The sequence below is a fragment of the Saccharomycopsis crataegensis genome, assembly GCF_037102585.1.
Source record: "Saccharomycopsis crataegensis DNA, jcf7180000000074, whole genome shotgun sequence".
Classification (NCBI taxonomy): Eukaryota; Fungi; Ascomycota; class Saccharomycetes; order Ascoideales; family Saccharomycopsidaceae; genus Saccharomycopsis; species Saccharomycopsis crataegensis.
Window position 1 is genome coordinate 497,354 of NW_027043821.1, and position 24,652 is coordinate 522,005.

Sequence of the window (24,652 nt, forward strand, 5' to 3'; positions counted from 1 at the left end):
ACCCAGCAAGTTGCAACCCTCACATGGAAATAACAATAGCACTTTCCCTAGTTGAGGAAGTTACACATGTATTACCAGGGGCCATGCAAAGAATAAAATGATTTGAATATTAATTAGAAAAAGGTCCGATCAGTTGTTCTTCTTGATGTTTCCAGCAGCCTTTTTCATTTTACTTTCACGAGTGGACTTAGCGGTGACCCCAGCTTCGGTATCCAAGACATAATCCCACCATCTGAAAGAAGAGGCATAATTACCAATGAAGTGGTGGTGATGTTCGTCGTGATGGTCGGCGCCGGCCCAAATTGGCAAGACGTGGTGCAATGACCATGGGAATTCGTAACCTGAATGGGCGTCGACAGCTTGGAACAAACGCAAAGAAATCCACAAACAAATGGTGAACAAGTGCAAGTCCCCGGTGAAATGAAGCCACAACAATGGACTACCAACGGTCCCGATACCGAGTAAGGCAACTTCAATTGGATGGGCGTATTCTGCGGCGAATCCGAATGGCGCGGCGTAACGGTGATGTTGTTTATGGATGTACTTGTAGAAAACCCCATGGTGCAACCCACGGTGGAACCAGTAATGCCAAGCGTCTTCCATCACGAAGAAAACGGCGATTTGCATAGCAACGTTTGACCATGATGGGAATGGGACAGAATACGAGATCCCCATACGGGTACAAAGTGGGTGGAAGAGCCAAATTGGGAAGGCTTCGACAAGGAAATGGGAGATCAACACTGACTTAGCACATTCCCATTGTTCTTTGTTCGATGGGATTTTTGTGTCTTGAATCTTCCATCTGTTGAAATATGGGATTCTGTCAATGATGAACCATGGCAAACAACGGCCAAAATACATGATCTCGTGGATCGAGAAGAAAAGAAGCCCGGTAGCGAAAAGATCGTTACCAATGTAGCCATAATAGGCAGCCCAGAGCCTTTCAAGGGGGTTGAGACCGGCAACATCCTTGAGGTTGGCAAAAGTTCCAGTAAAACTGGTGTCGACAAAGTTATCGATACTGAGAGTGGTATTCCCAAAGACGTTACTAATTAGTGATGTTAGCATGTATTATTATTGCTATTTGTTAAGAAATTTTGTAAGAACATACCTTGACATGATGATGATAAGAGAATATTCGTTGAGGAATATATGAGAAGAAACACACCACTTTTGTTCTGTCCTTCAGTCAAAAACAAATAGTTAAAAAACACTTGGAGGAAAAAAATCGAAAGAGAGAAAAAAAAAAAAGTTGGTGTAGTCCGTAGTGCACTTAGTAAACATTGTCGTTTAACTGTACGACGAGGAACGAGATGCAACAGGGATTCTCTCGCATATTTTACTATCTATTATGTATTATACGATTAGCCATTCACTATTATTTAGCGTTTATAATTTCGTAAAAGGACTCCCAGAATATACCAAATTCCGCTTAATGTTAGCAATATCGGTGTCGTCAAACCCAAGAACCGTGGAAAAGTACTGATAAACATCGCCATACTTGTCATGGAACTGACAAAGGGTCATCAACATCGTATCATATCTACTAGACACCAAATTATTAAAACCATGAGTTGAGATATCAAACTTAGGATCACCCCTTCCCAAATACTCGCTGACTTTTGCTGTTAACTCCTGTTCGCTAGCGTACTCGTACCCTTTGTAAGCCGCGAATTTCGTCATAAATTTCTTCATTTGTAATTCAAAGTGCTTTTTAATTTCTGGTAATTGTGGTAGTAATCCGATCGAGGTTAACTCATAATCGCAAGCTATGTCCTCGTCAGACACTCCAGCAACAAGTAACATCAATAACGATACCACCCCGGTACGATCTTTACCAGCCGCACAATGATATACAAAGTTCCCGCGGTTTTCTAGCACATGGGCAAATATTTCTCGTATACAGTGGGCACCACTGTCCAAGAAGTCCATATATACCGCAGGAATTGCAAATGGCGAAGCAAGCAAGTTTTCGTACCTAAAAAAGATTGCCTCTGGTGATAAATCGGTACCTCTAAACATTGGAGTATGATGATACTTCACCGTCCCATTAGTAATTTGCTCACAAGCTCCGATGGGGAAAGGGTTAGCCAGAATTTCTGAATCTGATCGAAGATCGAAAACCTTACCAATTTTAAGACCTTTGTCAAGCGATTCGATCCCCTGTTTGGTAATCTTGGAAGTATCAGCACAGCGAAACACTTTACCAATTTTGAAATAGTAAACATCATTGCTGGTCAAATATCTTGTGTCTACTACACGATATCCACCAATGTCACGGAAATTGTTGATTCCCTCAATATTCTTCCAACGCGATACCTGTACCATTGATCCAGAATTCACCGATTTATGTAATCTTTTACAACGCTCTTTATCGCCTAAAAACTCCGCAATATGCTTGGCTACTGCGTGGTTATAGTTGACAAGTCCTCGAGAATTCACTGGCCAACCATCCGGATTGCTGGGGTGCTCAATTTCGGGTGTCACTGGGAACTTCCCGTAATAGTTATGATCGGCCCCACGAATCAATATTAATTTGTTGATTTTATGTAACGCATTAGTGAAGCGGTACGCATCCTCGATTTCCACTTTATCTTCCTCGACCCCGAATATTGTCAACGTTGAATAATATCCGGACTCATTGAGAGGCTCAAGGTCCCATTCTCCAGAATATTCGTGGTTCCCGGTCAATTCAAGTTCTTCTCTTGGGATAAGTCCCAACTGCCCAAATTGCTTATTCTTGTACATTGAATACCTGATACCATCAACCTTCGGCCAATCATCAATAGCTCTTCCAGCCCATTCGAAAAGTTTGTGGCCTGCAAACCGACCAGAACAATTGATAAGATTTCGGACCAAAATGCATGGCGCCCCAACACAATGAGCTTGCCACTGAACGAGTGACCATTGAAACATTGGGATTACCCCTCGAGAATGGGCGATGATAGAATTGATGTATAATTTTTTCGTTGATGAACCTTCTTGGTATTTGGATTCTCTAGGCCCCAACAAGTGTTGATAATTCATTGGGTCGTTCCAGAATTTCGCCACGATATCCAAATCTTCTCGATCTTGATCGAATTCTCTGGCGGATCTTTCTGGATCATCAAGAGCGATTCCCTTGTCCTCGTCATCGTCAAAAGAATCGCCACAGCCGCGAAAATCAAAGCGGAATGAGTACCAACCGTTGTCATTGGCTAGCTGTTGGGCAGTAAGTTTGAGGTAAGTGTAGTTCTTATGGCCTCCCAGACCATGCATCAAGATTGCGAGATTTAAAGTTTCGTGGGCGCGAATGATAGGCTGTTCTATTTGTTTTGTAGAGATCTCAGTGGGGATGGTAAGAATACCAATTAATCCACGATTCTTTGGGGCATTGGAGATAGGAATTGACACCACCCGTTCATTTGGTTGAATGCGAACAACTGAACCATATTCTTCAGAAACATCCATTGTGGGTGATCTAAATTTAATGACTGTTTGAAGTAACAAAAGAAGGACTGCGGTTGGTTAATGAGACTGTCCTGAATCTCTCTTAATTATTTCAATGAGCATTTATCCTTATGGTGTTTTGAAGCGATGATTGGGCGGGTACCAGCAGAACGGGCCTTTTGGGGAAATCTAATTTTTCTCTGCAAAAAGAAGAAGATTAGTTATTACCATCTTACTCTCCTAATAATCAGTTATACATCAACCAATATTTGGCTTTTTTTTTTCATTTTCATAACCAGAAACAATTTACAATAGAAATATCCATCAATATTCACTGAAAAATGGTTATCAACCAGCCTATGTCCCAGATTCGTTTGACTAATGTCTCGTTGGTCCGTCTTAAGAAAGGTAAAAAGCGGTTTGAAGTGGCTTGTTACCAGAATAAAGTCCAAGATTATCGATCTGGAGTTGAAAAAGACCTTGATGAAGTGCTTCAGATCCCTCGGGTGTTTTTCAATGTCTCAAAGGGACTTGTTGCCCCTAATGAGGATCTTCAAAAAGCGTTTGGCACCACCGACACCGACAAGGTTGTTTTAGAGATTCTTTCCAAAGGGGAAATCCAACTTGGAGAAAAAGAACGTCAACTTAACATTCAAAACATCAACAAAGAAATCTTAACCATTATTTCCACAAAGTGCATCAACCCAAAGTCTCGTAAACGGTACCCACCATCGATCATTAACAAAGTGCTTGCCGAACTAAATTACAACGTATTGCCTAACAAATCGGCGAAATCACAAGCGTTAGAAATCATCAAGTTGTTGATTGCCAAACAAATCATTCCTATTGCCAGAGCAAAGATGAGGGTTCGGATTGTGTGGAATGGCAAGGAAGCCAAAAAGAACATGGAGAAAATCAAGGAGTTGTTCAACGAAACAGAGAGCGAGGATTATGTCGGGAATGAAATGTGGGAGTGCCATGCGGTCATTGATCCTGTCAACTATAAGCCATTGGTGGAATTGGTTGCTGGGGATAAAGTGAGACAAAAGGGTAGTATTGAAGTGTTAGAGATGGCGGTGGTAGGTGAAGGTGATACTAGCTTTTGAGAGAACAAGCCTCCAATGAAGATATATTTTAACTAGATTTGATTTTGTTGTAAGAAACATTATCATTTATTGTAGAGAATAATAGTAATAATTATTAGCACTAATAAAAGCGATCCATCTGACAGGCGCATCGTCCCGCAGCAAACGCGTCGATGTTTTTTTTTTTTTTTTTTTTTGCAACAACAAAAAACACCAAAAAATTCAGTTTCTTCATAACAAAACATTGCGAAATCCTTTGGATCTCTAACAAAAACATCGAACATAATTGAATAAATAATAAAAATAAAAAATGAAATCTAAAGCAAAGCCTGGCAGACCCAGAGGTAGACCTCCAAAGAACAAGGTTTCCAAACCTAGCGATGATGGGGAAGATCCATTGAATATCTTAGGACTCCTTCGTAAAGGAAAGGCTCTCCATACAAAGAAGCCTAGTGAACCACAAGCTTCCGTGAAACCAAAAACAACCCCTAAAAAGGCGACTCCTAAAAATCCAACTCCTAAAAAGCCAACTCCTGCCAAAGCCCCTGCCGTGCCGAAAAGGTCATCAAGAAGAGTCTCAAGAGCAAGTATGGTATCACAATCAGTGACTCCCAAGCGTAAAGCCGCTCCTGAAAAAGATCAACTAAATGTCACAGTTCGCAAAAGACAAAAGAGAACACCTGGGAGAATCCAACTAAAGGAGCGAGTGATAGATGTGTCTGATGCAAGTGATGAAACGAATAATTCGGAACCAGAAAAAGTTGAAGCTTCTATTGGGAACTCATTGAAAGAGGAAGAAGATTTTGATGGTGGGGACATCATCAGTCCAGTACGGGCTCCTAAAATCAATTACACATCGAGTGACAACTCCGATATTGAAGATGAGGTCACTAAAAGATCGCTGATTAGAAAAAGTTTGCAAAAAATCACATTTCTACAAAAACTTTCGCGGAAAAGTTCTCCATTAATAAATACAAAGACTTTGTCTAGCTCAAGACCACCAAGTATGAGTCCACTAAACTCCCCTACTCCAAATCCACACACTCCAAACCAGGTACGGGAAGTCAAGACTACTGACTCACCAACATTCACTGAAACTTTGGAGAAACCCAATACTACAGATGACGCCCAATTTGAAATTCGATCAGAATCGCCGGTTAGTTCGCCATTGAAGGCCTCGCTTGACATTAGTAATATTGAAGATGATGATGAAGATCAAACAAACTTGAGCACAGCTAAGGTAGGCCATCGGACCACAGTAATTGAAGATGACGATGAGGATATTGAAGATAAAGACCAAACAAATTTGAGCATTGCTAAAGTGGGACGTCGGACCACAATAATTGAAGATGACGAGGATGAGGATATTGAAGATAAAGACCAAACAAATTTGAGCATTGCTAAGGTGGGACGTCGGACCACAATAATTGAAGATGATGAGGATGAGGTTAATGATACCGCCGCTAGTCCCGCCTTGAATGCCATCATCAAGTTTGGGGAAACTTTTGAAAGAATCAGTTATGATATACTGGTGAATACTGATGCTGTACCAATAAAGTCGCCAAAAGTATTTGGTGGAAATCTTGATCACAGTAATAAGCTGGAGCAAGATATTTCTGAGAACCTACCTACCCCCAAGAACGACAAGAACTCAGAAAAAGAAGATATTTCTACTGTTGATGATGCAGAAAAACCAGAGTACGACTACTACGATAAAAGCGTAGTGCAGGTTGAAAGAACAGTACCAAACTCTTCTGTAGCAGATGGGCGATTGAGTCCTATAAATTATGGGGATCAAACGCAAGGTTTGGTGATTGATTTTGATGGGAAGGAGCAGCCAATGAAGGATGAAGAAGTTATTCTATCGACAAGTCAAGGGCCTAAGGAAGAGCTTGGCAAGGAAGAGCAGCAGCAACCGGTTCTTCTGCCACAAAAAATCAATGAACATACATTACCCAAGGAAAACGGTGAATTATCAGAAAATTCACCAAGAGAAATAAATCTGGTTGAAAGAGTTGAAGAAAACAAAGACGAAGAAGAAGAAGAATTATTTGAAACGGCTTCTCCGCCAGATGAATCAAGCGAGATTAACAAAGATGCTCAGCTGGATGCTAGTGCGGGCTTGGTGAAAAAAATTGATCTTGAAGAAAAGAAAATTTCTGATATTCCAATTGAAGTTAACATGGAAGAGGAAAAAGTTTACGAAGTGCCAATTGAAGTCGAAACTCGCGATGACGAAGATTATGTGGAAATGAAACCGGTTGAAGAGCCAAATGATGATGGTTTAGAATCAAAGGAGACGGATGGTGGTAACCGGACTTCAATCGAAAATAACGAGAAGAGCGAAAGGGTGGAAAAGGTTCCAGAGTCGGTCCATACCAATAAATCTATTGTGATTGTTGAAGATGAAGAAGAAGAGGAAGAAAATGAAAAGGAAGAAAAAGAGGAAACTGAGGAAGAGAAAAAAGAAGAGGAAGAAAATGAAAAGGAAGAAAAAGAGGAAACTGAGGAAGAGAAAAAAGAAGAGGAAGAAAATGAAAAGGAAGAAAATGAAAAGGAAGAAAAAGAGGAAACTGAGGAAGAGAAAAAAGAAGATGAAGAAGGAAAAGGAGAGAAGGAGAAAGAAACTATTGAAGAGGAGAATAATGAAGTTGACAAGAAAGACAAAGAAAAAGACAATGAAAGAGTTGGCAAGGAAACAATTGCAAAAGAAAATAATAGCGAAGCCGAGGAAAATGAAAATGAAGAAGAAAATATTAAAGCTGAACACGACGAGGTAGAAAAAAAGGAAGAAAAAGAAAAGGAGCAAAATGATGAGAGCAAAAAAGATCAAAAAGTAGAAAGAATAGTAAAGGATCAAAAAGATCAAAAAGATGAGGGCGAAAATGTAGATGATGATGCTTCACTGGTTCCAGAAGAAAATTCAAACGACAAAGAATATGAAAAAGTCAAAATCGAAAATAATGAGGTCCTGAGTCAATCAGCAAATGATGATGATTTGAAAGACGATTCCAAGGTAACTAATATTCCAGATAAGGAAACGACCAAGCTTGATATTTTATCCATAGAAAAGGCAAAGGAACTACAGAAGGGGTCCTATTCTGCTACAATCGTGGTAGAGAACGATATTTTTGAAAAGAAGGCTATTACGGTGGAAGATCAAGATATTGCCATGATCGACGAAGGAGGAGCTGTTGAAGCAGTATCGAAGACTAATGACCAAGAAAAAGAAAAATCTAAGGACGAATATGTGGTTATAGAAAAAACCGAGAGCATTGAGAAAATTTTCCAGGTTGATGACTCTGGGGCTGCAAGTGTGGTGATTGAAAAAGTGGAGAGTATTAAAGGGGTATATCTCAATAATTCTAAAACTGAAATTGATGGAGATGTTGAAATGAAAGACACTTCTCAGGATAGCAAGATCATTGATCAGATAATACAACTGACAGATCAGGTTGAACAAATTTCAAAAACTCTTGGTAAAAATGACAACCTTTCTGTGGAAAATTTAGATGACTTGCCAGTGGAAGAGTCAAATTCTGACAAAGAAAAGCCAAATGGTCAGCCACGCGAGGCAGAATCAATTGAAAAAGTTGAAGATTCCAAAGATAAAGGTAAAGAAAATATCATTGAGCAAGAGCAATCCGCTCCAGATAATAAAAATTTAAAGGACTCCAAGAAAAAAACCACAACACCTCCATTAACTGAGAATACTCTTCAGGGATTTGAGGTACCAAATACTCCGCCATCTTCAGCGCGCTTTACGGTTTCAGAAATCATTACTCCAATCACTTCACCAACACCATCAACCAGATCTGCTAATTCAAGGAAACTCGACAGTATTTCTAGTCAACCTGAAGAGGATACTCATTCTCCTGTGCAACAAAAGAATGACAAGGGGGACATGAATGAGATATCATCGGGTGAGGAAAATAAGGATGAAAAATCCGACCCGGCGATCAACAATGGTGATTCTTTAATAAAGGACAAGAAAATCTTCTTCAGTAGGAACTCATCGAAAGCAATGGGTCAGACATTTTTGAATTTTCCAAAAATGCAACCGAAGAAAATTACGTGCAAGGAATGTTTTATGTCATACATGCCGAGTATCAAGGAAGACACGGTATTACATACACATTATCACAACAGATATATTAATGGTTTGAGTTGGTCTGATTCTTGGGGCAGAAAGGTTAATAGGAAAATTTTTCCTCCTAAACTTCGTGCCGTGATGAAAAATTCGTTAGCTCAACGTGATGGGTACATCAGAGAGGTCAAATTTGACAAGAAAAATGAAGTGAAAATGATACTCACACTCTTAAAAATGATCAATAACGAACTTAACGCCCCAGATGATTGGCTCAGTCGGATATTTGGCGAAAATGCTGATAATTATGATGAGGCACTGGTTAAAAAGGCAGCCAGCTCCGGTAAAGTGTTTGTCTACATTTATAACCGGAAAATCATTGGCTTTGTGAGTTTTGAGAAGCTTGATATTGAACGTACCGGACCCAAATTGATGGACGTGGCTACTCAAGAAGTTATCAGCTTGAACAAAAATCTGGCACTTCTGCAAAAATTGCCAAAAGCTCTCTATGGAATTTCCAGAATTTTTGTGCTAAAGAATTTCAGACGCAATAAAATTGCTCTAATTTTGTTATACACCTCTCTCTGTGAATTAGTATATGGTATGACGTTAAAGAAGTATGAGTTAAGCTGGTCTCAACCGAGCTTTTCTGGTTTGAATTTGGCAAAGAAGTTCAACTTAATCACCGATGTCAGATCAGCAAGACACTTCTTGAACGTTTATATTGAGGGAGAATGATTGAGATGTCTATTTTATCTATCTATATATTTCGCTTTTTTATGTTGTTTTTTTTTCATGTTGTTTTTTTTCGCAATCCCCTAAATAACTGGCTCGCTTTGCTTTATGAATTAATGATTATTATATCTTTCTCACCGACACTCAGTGGTATGAAATTCTCGCGCGTGTGGTGTTGCGCAGCCCTGCTACGGCACTCAAGTAAAATGAGGTCATGACGAATTTGGAAATTCGTGGATTCTTCTCTTTGGGATATCTATATTAGTTCAATAAATATTTCTGGCACAAACTAGACCAAATATCACTCTGTTGTGGTTGTTTTTTCCCAAAGTTTTGCTTCTTGCTTTTTCTTCTCCTGCTGCTGGAAGTTTTTTTTTTTTTTAGCATTTGTTCCACATCATCACTTCCTTTGATTAATGGCTAACGTTTCACGAAATGGTAGTTTTGCCGGTTATAATGGGTTGGCTAGAAACAGTTCGCAGCTGCTGAGGATTTCCAGAGAAGTAGAGTTAGAAAGACATCAATCGATGGCTTCGGTAATGTCCCGGGACACTGTTATGGGGCTGCAAAGATTATTGGATCGGTTGGAGCTTGATGATGATTTACCTTGGGAAAATAGTGTCAACCCATTGCAGCAGCTTCAACAATCAGGCTTACTGACTCCTTTCGAAGATACTGATGTTTCTTCTGAACAAAATACATCTTCCGTTAATAATTTTATCAACGCTGGGGGAAATAACAAATCATCCAGACGTTCTAGAGGGTTTGGAAGCTTGAGAAATTCACTCCGCTTGAAAAAGAATTCCATTCCAGAAGATGATACCTCCGCCATCAAGACAGCTGAGGCTTTAGGTTCAACTGTTTCTCAAGTTCAAAGAACCACCCCTGTCGTAGTTGGTCATACAAATATTGATGAACAAGCGTATGGAAGAGCAACGTTAGAAATCAATGACGAAGATGAAGGAGGAGAAAATCAAGACCAGAGTAATGGTCAAGCAGAAAAGGCTTCTCTAAGTGTCTGCGGTGGTCCAACAGGGCAGCAAAAGGCTAGGCCAGTGTCTGCGGTACCTGTTCCAAGAGAAGATCCGAATGAGCTTCGTGTGAAGAAGGCTATCCAGTTAAGAAAGGATGGTAATCCAAGAGAAGCGTCCTATCAACTCAGTATTGCAGCACACCACGGCAGCAGGAATGCCATGTTGCTATATGGGCTCTCTTTACGTTATGGGTATGGGTTAAGAGTCGATCCGAAGCAATCATTTTTATGGATATCTAGAGCAGCCTCGTACGATTTGATCTTGGACGCCAATCTGAACTTCTCGGTAGATCCTTTTAATCTCAAAGAAGATTCCATTCCTAAGGTTCCGCCTGAACCAGAAGCCAAAGCTTACTTTGAGCTTGCTATATCTTACCTTAATGGTTTTGGTGTCGACAAAAATGAAAATCGGGCGTTACAATTTTTTGAAAAAAGTGCTAGTTTAGGAAATGTTGAGGGTATGTCTCAAGCAGGTCTATTATGGCAAAAAAAGGGGCCTCACGGAAGAAAAAAGGATCTACATAGAAGTGCTGCCTGGTTAAGAGAGGCAGAAAAGAGAGGCTCCGAAAATGTTGGTAATAGTTGGATCCATAAAGAGAAATACTTGCAAAGAAAGGAATAAGCTGCCTTACATGTTTTTTCCCCCTTCTTCTTTTTGCTCTTCTTAGTCCCCATTCTATTCTTATAGCTATATGCTACATGTATTTGCTGATTACATTAGATATTGATTATCAATTCCATTCGCATAAGACACCTTAGGTTGTTTTACGAAACTTGCTATCCTTTTTTGTTCTTTTTCATTTTTTTTTTTTTATTTAGTTATTTTCAGTTCTTTATCTCTACTAATATATATACCATAAAATCAACCATTGACATATATTCATAATGGAGCCGAAGTTATCGGTTTTCTTCTTTGTAGATAACACTTTTTCACTAATTGCATCACAAAAAATAAATTATCAAAATCATTATCGTTGACTTTTTCTCCGTTGAAAAGTCTTGAGCTCACCGATAAAATCACATCCCTCGACTCAGACGCATTAACAGAAAGAAGCAAAACTAGTAGTTGAGTGCATAATATTCTTAATTTATAATTTGAAGAGTCTCCTATCAAGCATATTGGTTCGATATTGGCGGTTTGATCTAGTAAGTCTTTGGTTAGCCCATGTCTTTCATCATAAGCAGCATCTTCTTCTTCATAATCTTCCACACAAGATAGTTCATTTCTTGGGGCCCCAAATTCATTTTCTGTAGTTTGAAGGTTCCCTAGGATAGTGGTGTTTGGAATAGGAATTTTATAAGTTGAATCTTTTTGACCATTGTAAGTGACAGAAATCACTAGTTTATCGACAAATTCCATGATCTGTACCCCTACTTCATCCTGAGAGCCAGGAACATATTCAGACACTGATTTGTAAAAGTTTGAGAAGTCATTAGGATCTTCCATTGTTGATAATTGTGTTTTGTGCCAATTTTATGTGAATGTTGATTATAAAAGATGTAAAAGAGTTTTTCTGTGAGTGTATTCTGTCGGTGTATACCATTACGGTGGTATTTTACTCATTTCTCTGATTAATCCGAAGTATGGTGCCGATACTGGATTGTTCTGACATTGTTACATTCCTGGTTCCAGGCTACATTTGAGTAGTAATTGCAACCGTAACTTAGCAAGTCAGGAACAAGGAGCAATAATCTGGATAATGATGTAAGGAGCTTCTTCTAGTCAGGAAGGAAGAATTATGTATTAAAGGATGTTTACATCCTTAAAAATATCTCACACTAGTAAACTAGATAGATGAGTAAGGAGAATTAATTAACATTGACTTGACAGACCCGAAAGAATATTATTATTGTAATGAGTTCAACTAATGATTCCAATGATCCTGTCAGTGTTAATGCACTGAACACTTCAACTACGCAGGCTGATATGGCTTCTACTGCTAATCAACAAGCGGGTGACTCTAGCTCTGCTAGATACTCCCAACATATTCTTTATGAATATACCCGTACGGTTGGTATGTCTCAGAAACCAACAATATCGAGATATAAGAAAATTATAAGTTCAGTGTTTTTAGCTATTTGCTGCTAATTTTATTTCAATGTTCTGGTATGAAAGCAGAAAAACTATTAAATAATAGATTCGGGTATTAAATTAGATGTGATTATAGGAAAAAGCAAACTACCTCGAATTCAACGAATCAATGCAAACTACAAATCAACAAAAATAGTATAACAAAAGGAAGAAATTGAATTAAAATTAAATGGTACATATACTTTCCAGAAGTAATAAAGAAAAGAAGGTAATAATAGGAAGGGAAGAAAAAAAGATTAAAATTTTATACTGTGAATATAATATAGGTTGAATAATGGCATGAAGGGTTTCCCCAAATTAGAGAAAGCAACAAGTGGTTGAAGAAATGGTAAAATAAAAAAGCATTTGTTTTGTTTTTTTTGTGTTTTTTTAATCCATGGGTGTTATCAAAACAACGACCAATTATTGTTTGATATCCATCTTCGTAAGAGCCATCATGTAAGTTTCAAATATGTCGAAACTCTTTCTCTTGCGATTGAAGGTGATAAATTCTTTGTTGAATTTCTCATCATCAAAAATCAATTCGATGTCTTCATCGGTAAAGAAATTGTATTCAGTCAACATGGTACTTCTCTTCATATCTTTCTTGAATTTGGCCTTCAAACATTCCCTATCGTTAAGAGTTTCAAAATCAAGACTAGAGTGAATTTCAGAGTACTCATCACCAAAATCAGAAGTAATCGTATTAGGACTAGAATCAGCATTGGAGAAAGGAGAGCCCATATCATTTTCGGACTCAGAAGATTCATCAGAAGATTCATTTTCATGTTGAACAATAATTCCCAAAGCACTATTCTTTTGGATGGTAGATCTGGAAGCATTTGAAGCTCTTGAGAATCCGTCAGCACCATCAACTTTAAGGAAATCCTTGTTTTCTATTGTACCAGCAATAGATTCCACTGTCAAAAGGTCAATTAATGCATCATAGGAATTGATATCAGCGTATTCATCATTGTGATGATATGGCGATGGAGGAACTGGAGGAGCTTGTTCTTCAACCTTGAATGCCTTCTTTCCCTTATTTCTCTTGAAGAATGAGAGTTTGGATCTAGAAGCTTTTTGTCCGGCTGAAGCAGATTCAATTCTCTTAGGGGCAGCTGTGATGGTAGAAGAAACAGTTGATTTGGTAGCCTTTGGAATGATGACTGGGGCTTCAGCAAGCTTCTTTGTTGAATCTCCAGTTGAAACTATTTTGTCAGTTGCCTTAATAACCCCTGGTGGAGACAAATTTTTACCCAGTGGCTTGGAATGGTCAACAGCCTTCTTGGTTTCCTTGATGGCTTCAAAAGCATGGATTTCGGATTTTCTTCTAGTAAGCTGAATTTCCCTTGATTTTCTAGCACCATCTATAGATTTCATGGTTGTCTGCAACAATTCAGCTTCAACCCCTCTGATAGTGACCGACTTTCTGCCTTCCATAATAGAGGTGACTTCAATAATTGGTTCCAATTTGCTCAATTCCTTGTTTACATCAGCAGGCTTTTCATCTTCAACCTTGCAAACGGCCATATCTCTATACATGTCATCAGCAGAGATAGAATTGGACAACTTGGATTTGAATTTCTGGTTAGCATTTTTCTTGCTAACAAAGTTTTCTCTTCTTGGAGAGCCTGAACTGGTAGCACCAACAATAGAACCATTAGAGGAAGGTAATGATGTTGCAACAGTAGAAACAGGGGTAGGCAATGTAGTTGCAGCAGAGTTAATAGTGTTTGGAGTCGAAACCGCAGAATTATTTGAGTAGGTGTTGATAGACAAACAAATGTCTGTGTTAATAGCAGGAAGAGTTAATGGATTGGAAGCTTTAAGCATTGGACTACTGCGACGACTACTGGTCATGTCAAGGTTCTTCAATGGGTCAAACCCATTCAAGGAACCTTTGAGGAAAGAAATGTTGCTAGATAAATCGCTAGCACCTTGAGTTGGTTTCTGTTCCTGTGAAAGACATAATTGACTATACCTGATAGCCATTTTATGGTTCATCATACTTCTGTATGAGTACAGACTTTCTGCTCTGCTATTGTTCATCATTTGAACTGGCATATTGTTTCCATACATGGTTCTATATTTATGAGCGGCTCTCATCCACCGAGCTTGGTTCTCAGCGAAGTTATTTCTCATTCCCAAGTTTTGTCTTCTAGTAGATGGATAAAAAGTTTGGCGTTGAGAATCAACACTACCGCCAGTAGTGTTGGACCTAATTTCCTCTGGGCCCTCTTTAATGGTGGAAATGTTGTTGTTATTAGAGGAGATAGTATTATTTGATTCGATTAAGGATTCTCTAGCTGGTCCAATTTTGACTGTGCCACACTTGCTATCATCAATGCATAAACTGGCAGTTCTTGATTTGATATCAACATCATTATCTTTGACAACAGAATTAGTAATCTCAGAATCCTCGGCAATTTGGGTATTGTTTTCCATGTATTTTTGAGCATTCATGTCTAAAGTTTCCTTTGGAGCTTTGTAGTGCTTGTTATAAGGGTGCTTTAATGAAATGTTCAACCCACCAGTGGTCACAGATCCAGAATTATTTGACTTGATCAACTCCAAGTTGCTCTGTTCCATTTCTTGGAACAGACTGTTCTTCATTAGGAATTCTTGATGCTTCTGCTCTAAAAATTTGTTTCTTAAAAATTCTTTCGATAAGGTATGAGCATATTGTAACAAAGCGGTATTGGTTTTGGCCTTTGGGAACTTCTCAATCAAATTCTCAATTCTTTCTTCAACTTCTTTTTCCACTTCGTTGTTCAACACTCTCGGATCATTTCCTGACTTGAAGTATTCTCTCTTCTTAAAATTTAACTTTTTAGATGATGGAATAACTTCAGGGTCCAAGAGTAAATCAATATTCATATCAAGATCTTTAAGGGTTTTGTAATCAGGCTGCTGGTATTGGGCCAATATTCTCTTACTATCGGCAGAAAGTCTTTTATCAAGCTCTTTGAAAACTTTGTTGATTGTATCAGTTTTTTCAAATGAATCATATTCTTGTAATTTTGAATTGTGGTTGGATTGATTTGTTGCTAATTTCTTGGAAAGTTTGATTTTTTCATCGACATCTTCACCCAAAATATCAGAAAATATCTCTTCTTGCTCCGATTTGAACTTATTGTTTTTTGCAGCAATGTAGTACCCGTTACTCTTAGAGACCACTCTTGCCTTTGGTTTAGGAAGAGAAGACATTGTAGTTTTGTTGGACTGGTTTGATTTGTGTGCAAAAAAAAGCTATTATTGATAGATTTGTCCATTTTTGCAAGGAAATTAGGGAATCAAAACAGATTTATACTTGTCCATATATTGTAGGGCACCACCTACAATATAATCCATTAGGCATTCGATTCTAAACATAGAGATCCATATTGCCAGTAAATCCACAATTTGTGTTCATCAAACACCGCAACGCATGAGATGCCTCATGTTTCCCATTATGACTAAAAGGCATAATGTTGTCAGATGGGGGAAATGTACTAGGCTGTGGAATGCCAATACTATGATGTGGTATGCAAATACCAAATTTAGTAATTTAAGCCAAATATAAACGAAATTAAACTTTCGTCTCGCAAATTAAACTGAGAAATGAACCTGTACATTGCCCAAGCAGACGTGAGAAGAATTAGAAGGTTGCATTTGTTGATCACAAAAAGTAAAGAATGTGTTGTTTTTGTGCTTTTTTTTTTCCGAATGTTAAGGGAATGAGTTATGTAGTTGCAATCGCTAAACACCTTTTGGAGGAAATCGGAAATATCATCACCATGAACTATATTGACGGGGCACCAAAAAACATTGTAACTTCTTGATATACAAGATAGAAACAAACAGTATTTCTCTTTGAGTAGATGGTTGCTTTCAAAGGATGTGAAAATCAAGGATTCATTGCCAATGCCATAAAATATCACAAATACCAAAGTCACTGCTCCTAAGTTGTGGGTTCTTGGTGCAACTATAAGAAAAAAGGGGTCTTTCCCAACTAAGCCATGAACGCTCCTAGCGCCTTATATTCATGAAGATTTTATTTCTTTTTCCTCTGTTTTTCATAGTTACATAGCCATATCCATTCATCGGATTGATTAATACATGGCAAACGTGCCAGATGATCAAGATATCGGTTTATCATTAAGGAAAACAAAAACATAAAAAATCACGTGTGTTTTACTGTCTGGGAGCATGAACAACCCCAATGATAATTGCTTAATATTCACATATTCTATTACATGAATACAGTATTATCTTCAAGAACTGATCAGCCATTTTCAATATAAATTGTCATTACAAACCGATTGTAGGGAGTCGCTTCCCCCGGTAGGCACGTGTGCTGTACCCCGTAATGTCAACTCCCACTCTGCAGATCGCCTTTGTTGCCCGGTTCTTGGTGGTGCACCTGTCAGATGATGTGGTTAAACAAGTAATACTGTGTTTATTTAGTTGAACTTCGCTCCTTGTCGTTGACAAGTTTTTCACTCTCTCAAATCATATATAGCATATACATATATCACAATGCCTGACAAAAAGTCATCCAGTGCTGCAAATACAAAAGCCATAATTCTTGTATGTTTGTTATACTTCTACACCCTTGCTATGTTCGAATAATATGCTTTAGTTCTTATCTTTACTAACAATTGGTAGGTTGGTGGTGACCTCAGAGGAACACGTTTCAGACCTCTCAGTTTGAACACTCCCAAAGTCCTTTTCCCCATCGCAGGCAAGCCTTTGCTTTCCCATATCATTGAACCTATTAGTAAGATCCAGTCTATCAAAGACGTGTTGATTATCGGATTTTACGAAAATTCGGTCTTCAAAAACTTTTTGTGTGAGTGCAGGGAGCAATTTCCAAACTTGAACATTAAATATTTGAGAGAGTATAAAGCATTGGGTACTGCCGGTGGTTTATTTCATTTCAGAGATGAAATTAAGAGAAATAACCCTGAAAAGATTTTCGTTATTCATGGAGACATCATTTGTTCATTCCCTTTTAAGGAGATTTTGGAGTTCTTTACTAAGCAACAAGATTACTATGATGATAGTGAAGCTAAAGCTGTTGTGTTTGGTATCGATGTTCCAAAGTATTTGGCCTCTCACCCACATACTTTTGGTGCGATTGTTGCTGACAAAAATAACAAAGTTATCCACTATGTTGAAAAACCGGAGTCAAAATTATCTAATATCATTAACGGGGGAATCTACTTGTTTAATTCAAAGTATATCATCAACAAAATTGCCGAAGTAAAGCATTCCAAAGATGAGCTTGTTGATGATGTCACTAATGTTGACCCGATAGATAGTGATGTTGTGAGCTTGGAAAATGATATTTTGGCCAAATTACCAGATGATGGTGGCTTCTATGTCTTCAAGTCTGGTTCTTATTGGAGACAAATTAAGAGAGCCGCCAGTGCTTTGCCAGCCAATGACTTGGTGTTAGCGAATACCAAGACAGATAACAGTTCCCAAAAATGTGAGATCATTGAGCCTGTTTTCATCCACCCAACTGCTAAAATTGCTGCATCGGCCAAGATTGGTCCAAATGTTTCAATTGGTCCATATTGTGTCATTGATGAAGGTGTTAGAGTTAAGAACTCGATTTTATTAGAAAATGTTGAAATCAATGAAGATTCATTGGTGTTATACTCTATCATTTCCTCCGATACCAAAATTGGTAAATGGGTAAGAATTGAAGGCACAGAAATCAAGGCTAACGATCCAGTTACGTACTTTGAAGTCCATGAAATTAAATTTTCCAAGGCTACGATTTTATCCTCCAACACATTTATTAACGACAACGTTTACGTTAAGAATTGTGTTGTCTTACCAAACAAGGAAATCAAAGTTGACACTAAATTGGAAATTATTATGTGATCTTTCCTATTAGCTCAAAAAGATTGTTTAGCTCAAAAAAAAAACAAAAAAATAAGATATTTTGGGTAGTATTACTACTATCATTTTTTTTTTCTCTTTTTTAATATACGATTAATAAACGATGATTTTTATCATCATTTAGTTAAAGCTAAGTCAGATGGTATCGTGAGACTCGGACGTACGAGGTTAGAAATGATGAGTATCCTTGAAAAGGTTGCAAGTATATAGGCAAGAATCTTTTTATATTATTTCTAAACCTTACATACCAATTAAAAAGAATACACACTAAAATGCTTTGACGAATGAATAAAATGGCAATGTTTAGAAGGCCTTCTTATTAGCCTTCTCAAACATCTAACCGCACCTCACGTAATGAGGCTGATGGTTTTTAGCACTAAAGTGACCAGCAATGCCTTTTGGGATGTCACAAATTGTGATTAAAGCATTTTTTTATTATTACACTTCTATAATTATTATTATTATTATTATTATTATTATTATTATTATTATTATCCGCAAGGCTCGTCCTTCAGTGTTTTGATAACTTCAATCCTTTAACGATTAGCAAAGATCGACTTTCCCCAACTTTAGGTGACGTTGCCCCTTTTTTTTGTGAGCCATCATTTTAAGTAAAACAGCGGTTAAATGGATAAATTCAAAAGATTAGAGCCAGGAAAGAAGCTCAGAGTGGGCTCACATGAATGTTCCATTATCAGTTACTTATCCGAAGGTGGGTTTGCTCATATTTATAAAGTCCAAATCTCTCCTCCCGAAAACAATTCCGATGTAGCATGTTTGAAAAGAGTGCTAGTGAAGGACAAGACTGGCTTGAGTCAGCTAAGAACCGAGGTAAAGGTGATGCAAAAATTGGTAGGATGTCCCAATATTGTACAATACTATGATTCTCATGCCTCAAGACTATCAACTGTTGATTCCAACGAAAAATTAGGGTACGAAGTTTTGGTATTGATGGAACTTTGTCCTAACAAATCATTACTCGATTTTATGAACACTAGGCTCAAGACAAAATTAAAGGAGATTGAAATATTAAAGATCATGTATGATATTTCCATAGCGGTATCACAACTTCACTATTTGCCAAAACCTTTGATTCATAGAGATATTAAGATTGAAAATGTGTTGATTGATGCTCATCGAAATTTTAAATTATGTGATTTTGGATCAACATGTCATATTATACCTCCAGCAAAAACCAAGGAACAATTCGATAATCTATATCAAGATATTCTTCATCAAACAACTCCACAATACAGATGTCCTGAAATGATTGATTTGAATCGTCGCTTGCCAATTGATGAAAAATCAGATATTTGGGCCTTGGGTGTCTTCTTATACAAGTTATGCTTTTATATAACTCCTTTCGAAACGCAAGGCCAAATGGCTATTCTCAATGGTACCTTTCTGTTTCCGCCAGTTCCGAGGTATTCTGACAGTTTAAAGCACTTGATAATTGTCATGTTGCAAGCTAACCCAGACTATAGACCTAATATATATCAAGTGGTGGAGATTGTTTGTGGAATGAGTAATTTGACTGTTCCCATCTTAGATAAATATGAAACAGGGCCTCATCAATATTTCCAAATGCTTAATAATTCCCGGAATAATAATCCTCAGAATGCATACTACCATCCTCCAGTGCAACAACCTCAGCATCCATACCAACATCATGCCCCACAACAACAAACTCTGCCACCACCAGAGAAGTTTCCATATCAACAACTGTCTTCAAATATTTCAGGTATGGTACCGCAACAGCTTCCATCTGCTGGGTCAATACCAAGTCTGTTCCCTCAAATGGATCAAAGTTACTATCCTGCTCAGCAGAATCAACCGCCAGCTGTTCATTCTCAATATAATCAAGGTCCCCCACCAGGGTATAACGTGTATCCACGCAGTAATAATAGTGATCCAGACAAAGACCAAAATAACATAAAATCTTTGACTGAAACTTTATTACAAACCACCAACGAAATGATTGAAGATAACGACATTTTGAAGTCAACTAAACCAGCACAAAAACAAGCTGATAAAAATAACCAAAGTAGGAGTGAAAATTCTGACTTGATAGATAATGCTGAGGTTAGATATCCATCAGTTGATGAATTCAACAATTCTTTCTTTGAGATGGCCGATCCAGGAAAAGCCCTGAGCTTTCAAGGCTCATATCCGGCATATAATTTTGGCAGTACAGTATTCAATGAGGATTCTGAGCTTTTAAAAAAGCCAAATAGTGGATACAACAATAATTCTTCATCAACTACCAATTTCTTGGTACCAAACAAGAGCAACATTTCACAGAGTGGCAACAATATTTTATACAACTCCTCATCATCTATCAATTTAACTCAGACCAACGATAGTAATGATTTCTACGTCTTTGAACATGATAGTTCAAAATCGAAATCACCATCACGGCAACCATCTATGAAGAGCAGGGTTAGTGGTAAAGCCTCAAGGCCTACATCTTATATTGAACTCACTCAGAACCATTTGTATCAGAATGTCCCGCCAAACACAGATAACACTGAATATGAATTTTCATTTGCTGATAACAGTAGATTTGAACTTGATGATGGACAGTCTCAGAAATCACAATACAATACTACATTGAATGAAGGTGATGATATGAACACAGGGGTTTCCATGGTGGACCATTCCTTAATGGTTGACGAAAACAATTTACTTGATTTTGATGATAATAATGAAGATTTTTTCAAGAAAGTTCCGCAGCCTAATCAGATATCACAAATATTACAATCTAATGTCGATGGGGCTGGTAACACTCAAAATCTCTCTGAAATGAGACCAAAGACTCCTTCCAATAATCCATTTCCAATGACTGACAATTACCTGGCCTACAAAGGCTCTCCTGCAACCACCCAAAAGTACCATTCCGGCAGTGACAAGAATCCCTGGGCGAATTCTAATGCCATCAACAAACCTAATAGCAGTCTATTCCCATTAACTTCGGATAATGTTAAGTGCTCAAACATTGAAATCGAAAGAGAAAAACTGACGTCCAAGATACCAGAAAAGCATATTAATGAATTGTTCCTACATACTAAAAGCATGGTCAATGATGTGATTGATCATGACGACTTAGTATCTCCAAACTCTACTCTAAAATTCAAAATTGAAGGGGGGCCAAATGATCAAAAATATCGGAATGATTTGAAAATTAAAAGGAAATCTGAGAACAATATGGAAACATTGGATACTAGGTTGCACAAACTACTGATTAATACTGATTTCGATAGACCGTATATGTTACCATATCCTAAAGACCAAGAGCCATTACTTGATATTGAATCACCAAATGGAGATTCTAAATCTTCCAGCAGGAACCCTCAATACACACTGTTGATGACTGATCATCAGCAATCCGACAATCAATCTTCTAAATTGACTCAGATGCTTGCGCCTTCAAATATCTCGAGCGATGGATATGGAAGTGTTAAATCTGCTCATAAGATTAGAGAGTTGGTTAATGCCACAGAGGAGATTGAGGTTGATTTATCGTCTAATTCATCTATAGGTCAGGACGAGGTTGAAGTGGAAGAAGAGGATCCATTAAAATTCTTGTCAAATATTCAATCAGTCAAAAGTAAAATGGGTTCTACTTCCGCATCACACAAACCTCAGGCTGATAGTCCTGTGGACGAGTTTGGTAATAATGATAATATTCCCACTTTGCCAAGAATGAAGTCATACACTAGTGATCTGGGTAAAAGCTCACCTGTCGGCGTCAGTCCAGTAGATGGTCTATTTGAAAAAAAAGGGCCCAAAAAGTCTAGATTTTCTAACACTTTTTCTAAACCAAGATTCAAAATGCGATCCAATAATGGCAATTTCAGTGATGTGATTTCCCAGTCTCCTCCCAATTCTCTGGAATCTGATAAGAAAGGTTCTATTGGGGCCACGTCTACAACTCTGGTACATGGGATGAATAGTGGTGCGATAAACGCAAATGACTTTACATCACCAATAAGCCTTGATATGCTGACCAAGAAAAAATTCGGAACTATTTTCAGTGACTCAGAGGATGATAACAGCATTATTTCAGACATCAAAGATGACGATATAAAGACTAACGAAGTTGAATTGGAAAAGTCTAGGAAAAACAGCTCCAGTAGTGAAAATAAATATTCCAGGAAGAATAGTTCCAGTAGTGAAAATAAAGGTTCCAGTTTGGAAAATAAAAAGATATCAAGAAGAGAAAAGGTTCGATCGTTCTTAGGGGGGAGCAACCATCATTATATGCACTACGGTAATGCCAATGGTAGTAACACTAAATAAATAGTTTATGGTTTCTTATTTATTTTATCAGAGTTTTGAATATTTCCAATGATCATATTGGTGACTTCGATTCGTTATTATTGTTGATTATTTTTTTCTTCTTGAGTGGTATTACATCCTTTTTAATGATTGATGAATTATAAATAGATATCGGACGATTAAATTTGTTAACTACACATCACTATTGACGATTAATAATATATTGGTGAACGATTAAAGCATAGGTAAGCAAATAAAATAGATGACTTATTAGATAAAAGAGAAGTGAAGAACACAGGAAAGATGGCCATCTTTTGATTAGAAAAAAAAACACAAGAAGACAAATTTCCTTTTATTAATGGTGGCAATGGAAGTAAGAAGAGCAAATAAGACTGAAATATAATAATGGTAATAATAATAATCATAATATTTTATGTTGGCAATACATGAGAATTCTTTAAAATGGGTAGAATGAGAATAGTGTTAGTATAATAGAGCCATAATTTCGTGATATGACCAATAATATGGTCGATTAATTGATTATGTTTTCCAAGTAGTTGGTGACGTTGAACCATGGAAGATCAATATAAGAAAAGTAGTTTTTGGAAATGGTTGGGAAGTGCTGTCTGACAGTTTGCAACAAGTCCTCGCCCGTGATGTAATAGTAAATTCTGCCACAGAGCGAAAAGGTAGAAGCAGGCAAGTAAACCCCAACGGCGTAGACAATAAATGATAAGAATAAAAACATGATCAGATCTGCAATTGTTAGTGTTGCCTTTAATATAAAATCGCATAACAGAAAAAAAAAATTGACACATACGTAGCACAAAAGCCTCTCCAGTAGTCATCAAATAGAAAGGTAAGTGGATATAGTAAGCCCAGTAAATTCGGTCTAACAAAGTTAGACTTTTTTCACTTTTCAGGATTTCAGGGTCAGTTTTAAATAAAGGATTGTCTTTCATATTAATAGCTATTATTGTAATGAATATCCGAATGTATATTATTGTGGTGGTATTGCCGACTTTTTTTCTCAAAAGGAAAAAAAAAAGTGTTAGATGTGGCGGTGCTCATAATTTGTGTGTGCACGCCCGCATAACCAGCGGAATTTCTAGAACTTTTGTGGAGGTTTGTATTTTTGATTTAGATATGTATATATATGTATATATATTGCTGAATAAATATCTTGGTGGGAATACAGCAAATAGATAGAACTATTCTCTATCCAACTGATTAGGTCACAATGCAACAGAAACGTACAAGTAGCGAGGAATTCGCAATCGACGATGAGAATGATGAGGAAGCATTGTTGTATGGGGTTCCGCGAAAGAAAAGAATAACGGAATATTTCAAAGATTTATCCTTAAATAATAAAGACGGAGTTTATAGTAATCACATATCGATACTACTGGCTACAAAAGCCAATGGGAATCGGCAAATAAATTCAACGGATACACCACCAATTGAGAATTGCACACCAGAAGACCGTGAGGAAACCCAAGACGCTGAGTTGATGATACCCAGTGACAACGGCGAAAATCGCAAGTACTACATATCAAAAAAATTCATTGACCCATTGATTATACTCCATGGGAAAGATGAGGCTGATCAATTACAAGCGAAAAAGAGGGAGATTTTTGAGAAGATAGCGCGAGAAAGAAAACAAAACCGGGAAACCCTGGATGGTCACAACAATCACGAGGAGGAAGAAAATGATTTTGACGATGATGGTGATGATTTAATGGTTATTGATGAAGGATTAGAAGTCACAAGACGACATCCCAGAAATTCTTTTGGGGAAAAGATAGACAACGCCGAAATATATTATGGGATCTACCTAGATAAGAACTGGTCAGTGGTCAAATATCATGACCCTCATGAAGTGGTGTGGAATCACTGGGAAAAGGGTTTGGCAAAGCCATCATCCTCTTCACAAGACCTAGAAGACTTCGAGATGATCATCGATCCGTGATGATCCGCACCGCTGCGTAGCTCACGTGGTGTCAGCAGATTATATAATCGACTGCCCGGCAGTCTTCCGAAGC

The 24,652-nt window shown here is 37.7% G+C and overlaps 11 protein-coding genes across 11 annotated transcripts; 6 read left to right on the top strand and 5 right to left on the bottom strand. All coding sequences in view use genetic code 12, as the record gives it.

Moving 5' to 3' along the window:
- Window positions 1-129: 129 nt before the first annotated feature.
- Window positions 130-1,119, bottom strand: DASC09_020700 (sterol desaturase family protein; the record flags this gene model as incomplete). The annotated part of the gene is made up of 2 exons (XM_064995673.1): window positions 130-1,048; window positions 1,112-1,119. The coding sequence occupies 2 exons, from the start codon at window positions 1,117-1,119 to the stop codon at window positions 130-132; spliced, it is 927 nt and encodes a 308-aa protein (XP_064851745.1).
- Window positions 1,120-1,389: 270 nt separating this feature from the next.
- DASC09_020710 (uncharacterized protein) lies at window positions 1,390-3,450 on the bottom strand (the record flags this gene model as incomplete). Its single annotated transcript, XM_064995674.1, has 1 exon — window positions 1,390-3,450. One exon carries the CDS (start codon window positions 3,448-3,450, stop codon window positions 1,390-1,392), a length of 2,061 nt encoding a protein of 686 aa, XP_064851746.1.
- A 320-nt stretch (window positions 3,451-3,770) lies between these two features.
- Window positions 3,771-4,535, top strand: SDO1 (guanine nucleotide exchange factor SDO1; the record flags this gene model as incomplete). The annotated part of the gene is made up of 1 exon (XM_064995675.1): window positions 3,771-4,535. The coding sequence occupies one exon, from the start codon at window positions 3,771-3,773 to the stop codon at window positions 4,533-4,535; it is 765 nt and encodes a 254-aa protein (XP_064851747.1).
- Window positions 4,536-4,824: 289 nt separating this feature from the next.
- Window positions 4,825-9,339, top strand: DASC09_020730 (Eco1 protein; the record flags this gene model as incomplete). Its single annotated transcript, XM_064995676.1, has 1 exon — window positions 4,825-9,339. The coding sequence occupies one exon, from the start codon at window positions 4,825-4,827 to the stop codon at window positions 9,337-9,339; it is 4,515 nt and encodes a 1,504-aa protein (XP_064851748.1).
- A 413-nt stretch (window positions 9,340-9,752) lies between these two features.
- On the top strand, window positions 9,753-10,991 carry DSF2 (Dsf2p; the record flags this gene model as incomplete). The annotated part of the gene is made up of 1 exon (XM_064995677.1): window positions 9,753-10,991. One exon carries the CDS (start codon window positions 9,753-9,755, stop codon window positions 10,989-10,991), a length of 1,239 nt encoding a protein of 412 aa, XP_064851749.1.
- A 258-nt stretch (window positions 10,992-11,249) lies between these two features.
- IRC25 (Irc25p) lies at window positions 11,250-11,816 on the bottom strand (the record flags this gene model as incomplete). The annotated part of the gene is made up of 1 exon (XM_064995678.1): window positions 11,250-11,816. One exon carries the CDS (start codon window positions 11,814-11,816, stop codon window positions 11,250-11,252), a length of 567 nt encoding a protein of 188 aa, XP_064851750.1.
- Window positions 11,817-12,863: 1,047 nt separating this feature from the next.
- On the bottom strand, window positions 12,864-15,647 carry DASC09_020760 (uncharacterized protein; the record flags this gene model as incomplete). The annotated part of the gene is made up of 1 exon (XM_064995679.1): window positions 12,864-15,647. The coding sequence occupies one exon, from the start codon at window positions 15,645-15,647 to the stop codon at window positions 12,864-12,866; it is 2,784 nt and encodes a 927-aa protein (XP_064851751.1).
- A 1,311-nt stretch (window positions 15,648-16,958) lies between these two features.
- DASC09_020770 (uncharacterized protein) lies at window positions 16,959-18,314 on the top strand (the record flags this gene model as incomplete). The annotated part of the gene is made up of 2 exons (XM_064995680.1): window positions 16,959-17,009; window positions 17,088-18,314. The coding sequence occupies 2 exons, from the start codon at window positions 16,959-16,961 to the stop codon at window positions 18,312-18,314; spliced, it is 1,278 nt and encodes a 425-aa protein (XP_064851752.1).
- A 645-nt stretch (window positions 18,315-18,959) lies between these two features.
- On the top strand, window positions 18,960-22,631 carry DASC09_020780 (serine/threonine protein kinase; the record flags this gene model as incomplete). Its single annotated transcript, XM_064995681.1, has 1 exon — window positions 18,960-22,631. The coding sequence occupies one exon, from the start codon at window positions 18,960-18,962 to the stop codon at window positions 22,629-22,631; it is 3,672 nt and encodes a 1,223-aa protein (XP_064851753.1).
- Window positions 22,632-23,142: 511 nt separating this feature from the next.
- TSC3 (Tsc3p) lies at window positions 23,143-23,572 on the bottom strand (the record flags this gene model as incomplete). The annotated part of the gene is made up of 2 exons (XM_064995682.1): window positions 23,143-23,366; window positions 23,431-23,572. 2 exons carry the CDS (start codon window positions 23,570-23,572, stop codon window positions 23,143-23,145), a joined length of 366 nt encoding a protein of 121 aa, XP_064851754.1.
- A 278-nt stretch (window positions 23,573-23,850) lies between these two features.
- DASC09_020800 (uncharacterized protein) lies at window positions 23,851-24,579 on the top strand (the record flags this gene model as incomplete). The annotated part of the gene is made up of 1 exon (XM_064995683.1): window positions 23,851-24,579. The coding sequence occupies one exon, from the start codon at window positions 23,851-23,853 to the stop codon at window positions 24,577-24,579; it is 729 nt and encodes a 242-aa protein (XP_064851755.1).
- Between the last annotated feature and the right edge of the window lie 73 nt (window positions 24,580-24,652).